Below are 1903 nucleotides of genomic sequence, written 5' to 3' on the forward strand. Positions count from 1 at the left end.
GCCAAGGCAACAAATGAGTGGCTCTAGAAGAAGCACATTAAGGTCCTGGAGTGGCCTAGCCAGTCTCCAGACCTCAATCCTATAGAAAATCTGTGGAGGGAGCTGAAACTTCGAGTTGCCAAACTACAGCCAAGAAACCTTAAGGATTTAGAGAGAATCTGTAAAGAGGAGTGGATCAAAATCCCTCCTGAGATGTGTGCAAACCTCGTGACCAACTACAAAAAAACGTCTTGCCTCTGTGCTTGCCAACAAGGGTTTCTGCACCAAGTACTAAGTCATGTTTTGCTTGGGGATCAAATACTTATTTCACTCACTGAAATGCAAATTGATTTCTAACCTTTATATAATGTTTTTTTCTGGAATTTTTGGTATACTGTCTGTTAAAATAAACCTACCATAAAAAAATTATAATTTTTTTTTGTAAGTGGGCAAACAAATTTTCCCCACTGTATATATATATATGTGTGTATATATATATATATATATATGTATATATAAATATATTTAAAAAATAGATAGATTAAATTATTTGCTACTATTTTAACTCTCTGACAGGAAAGTATTGGAGCAAAGAGATGCTGTGTATGAGAAAATAGCACAATACCTTCAGCTGAAGAATACAATTAAAAGCATTCAGGTATTTTATCTACTAAACCATATTTTGTGCTTTTTCCAATGTCTTTATATGTTTCCAAGGGTTTTTTTGTCTTTGCTATGTAACCTTGCCTGTCTCTATTTTCATTTGTTACTCCCTGTCTCTGTCGTTTTCTTGCTCTCATTCTGTATTGAGTGATGTGTATAATATGTTGCTTTTGCTATATTTTATTCATCTTTAGGAAACGGACAGCAAGGAACTCGAAACAGATGTTGACCTTGGCTGCAATTTCTATGTGCAGGCTCACGTGTAAGTATTGCAATCTGATGTCTGTGTACTGTGCGTCAATGCCTCTGTCTAACATTTTAAAAGTCAAACTCATGAAGGATTCATTCCTTTTTAGACCTGATGCATCAAAAATATATGTGGCAGTTGGATTTGGATTCTTTGTCGAATTCACACATGCAGAGGCTTTGAAGTTCATAGAAAAGAAGACAAATCGGCTAACGGAGTAAGAGATCATTTGGTTTTATCTTTTGGATTTTGATTGTTTTGAAATGTGCATGTTTGCCATTTTTTTATTGTTACCTTGAGATGTTCAGATGTTCATCATTATTTGAATATTTCAGGTATACTGAGGTCCTTACCAAAGATGCAGCAAAGATAAAGGCCAACATCTGCATGGTTCTGGAGGTACAAATCATTACAGTTTACTTGCTTGTCGTTTATTTTAAATTTTTTTTAACAATATATTGTGATGCTTAAAAAAAATCTGTTTTCATAGGGATTGAGGGAATTACAAGGTCTGAAAGATCTTCCAGAGGCCAGAAGGAGAGAGGTGTTTTAGTACAGTACACCAATCACAGCACAGTACATTTAATTTGCACATATGAATTTTATGGCAATCCATTTTAGAGGAACATTGCCTTTTAACAGGTTATACTGTTGTTTTGAAAAGGTTTGCTGAATAAATTGTAAAATTTTCAGTACCAACCATCAATGGCATTGTGATCATTTTAAATAACTATATCACTGTACACACAATACATTAACACATCGCCTTTTTAAACCTTCATATAACATTAGACAGTCTATATGAAATATGAATATGTAAGAGGCTTCTCTTGATTAGACACGTCAAGCAAATGATTAATGAGATTTTACCATTATAAATAAAAGTCGTGTGATTTTTAACTGGCTCATAAATTTTTATTTTCATAAAACAAGACTTCTTACAGAAATAAGAATTCTACCATTAACTTCATTGATTTCAGCAAGCCACAAAATTACACTATGAAGCCAATCTTT

At 33.5% G+C, this 1903-nt stretch overlaps 1 protein-coding gene across 1 annotated transcript in view; it reads left to right on the forward strand.

The window, feature by feature from the left end:
- LOC107674348 (protein UXT-like) overlaps positions 1 to 1698 on the forward strand; it is a 5937-nt gene extending 4239 nt beyond the window's left edge. Inside the window, exons 2-6 of the mRNA XM_016468303.1 lie at positions 556 to 637; positions 837 to 904; positions 999 to 1106; positions 1225 to 1288; positions 1380 to 1698. Coding sequence (XP_016323789.1) covers positions 556 to 637; positions 837 to 904; positions 999 to 1106; positions 1225 to 1288; positions 1380 to 1442 — 385 coding nt within the window. The 3' untranslated portion in view covers positions 1443 to 1698. The remainder of the gene's footprint in view (positions 1 to 555; positions 638 to 836; positions 905 to 998; positions 1107 to 1224; positions 1289 to 1379) is intronic.
- The last annotated feature ends 205 nt before the right edge of the window (positions 1699 to 1903 follow it).

Source organism: Sinocyclocheilus anshuiensis, unplaced genomic scaffold (assembly GCF_001515605.1).
Source record: "Sinocyclocheilus anshuiensis isolate Anshui unplaced genomic scaffold, SAMN03320099.WGS_v1.1 scaffold188, whole genome shotgun sequence".
NCBI lineage: Eukaryota > Metazoa > Chordata > Actinopteri > Cypriniformes > Cyprinidae > Sinocyclocheilus > Sinocyclocheilus anshuiensis.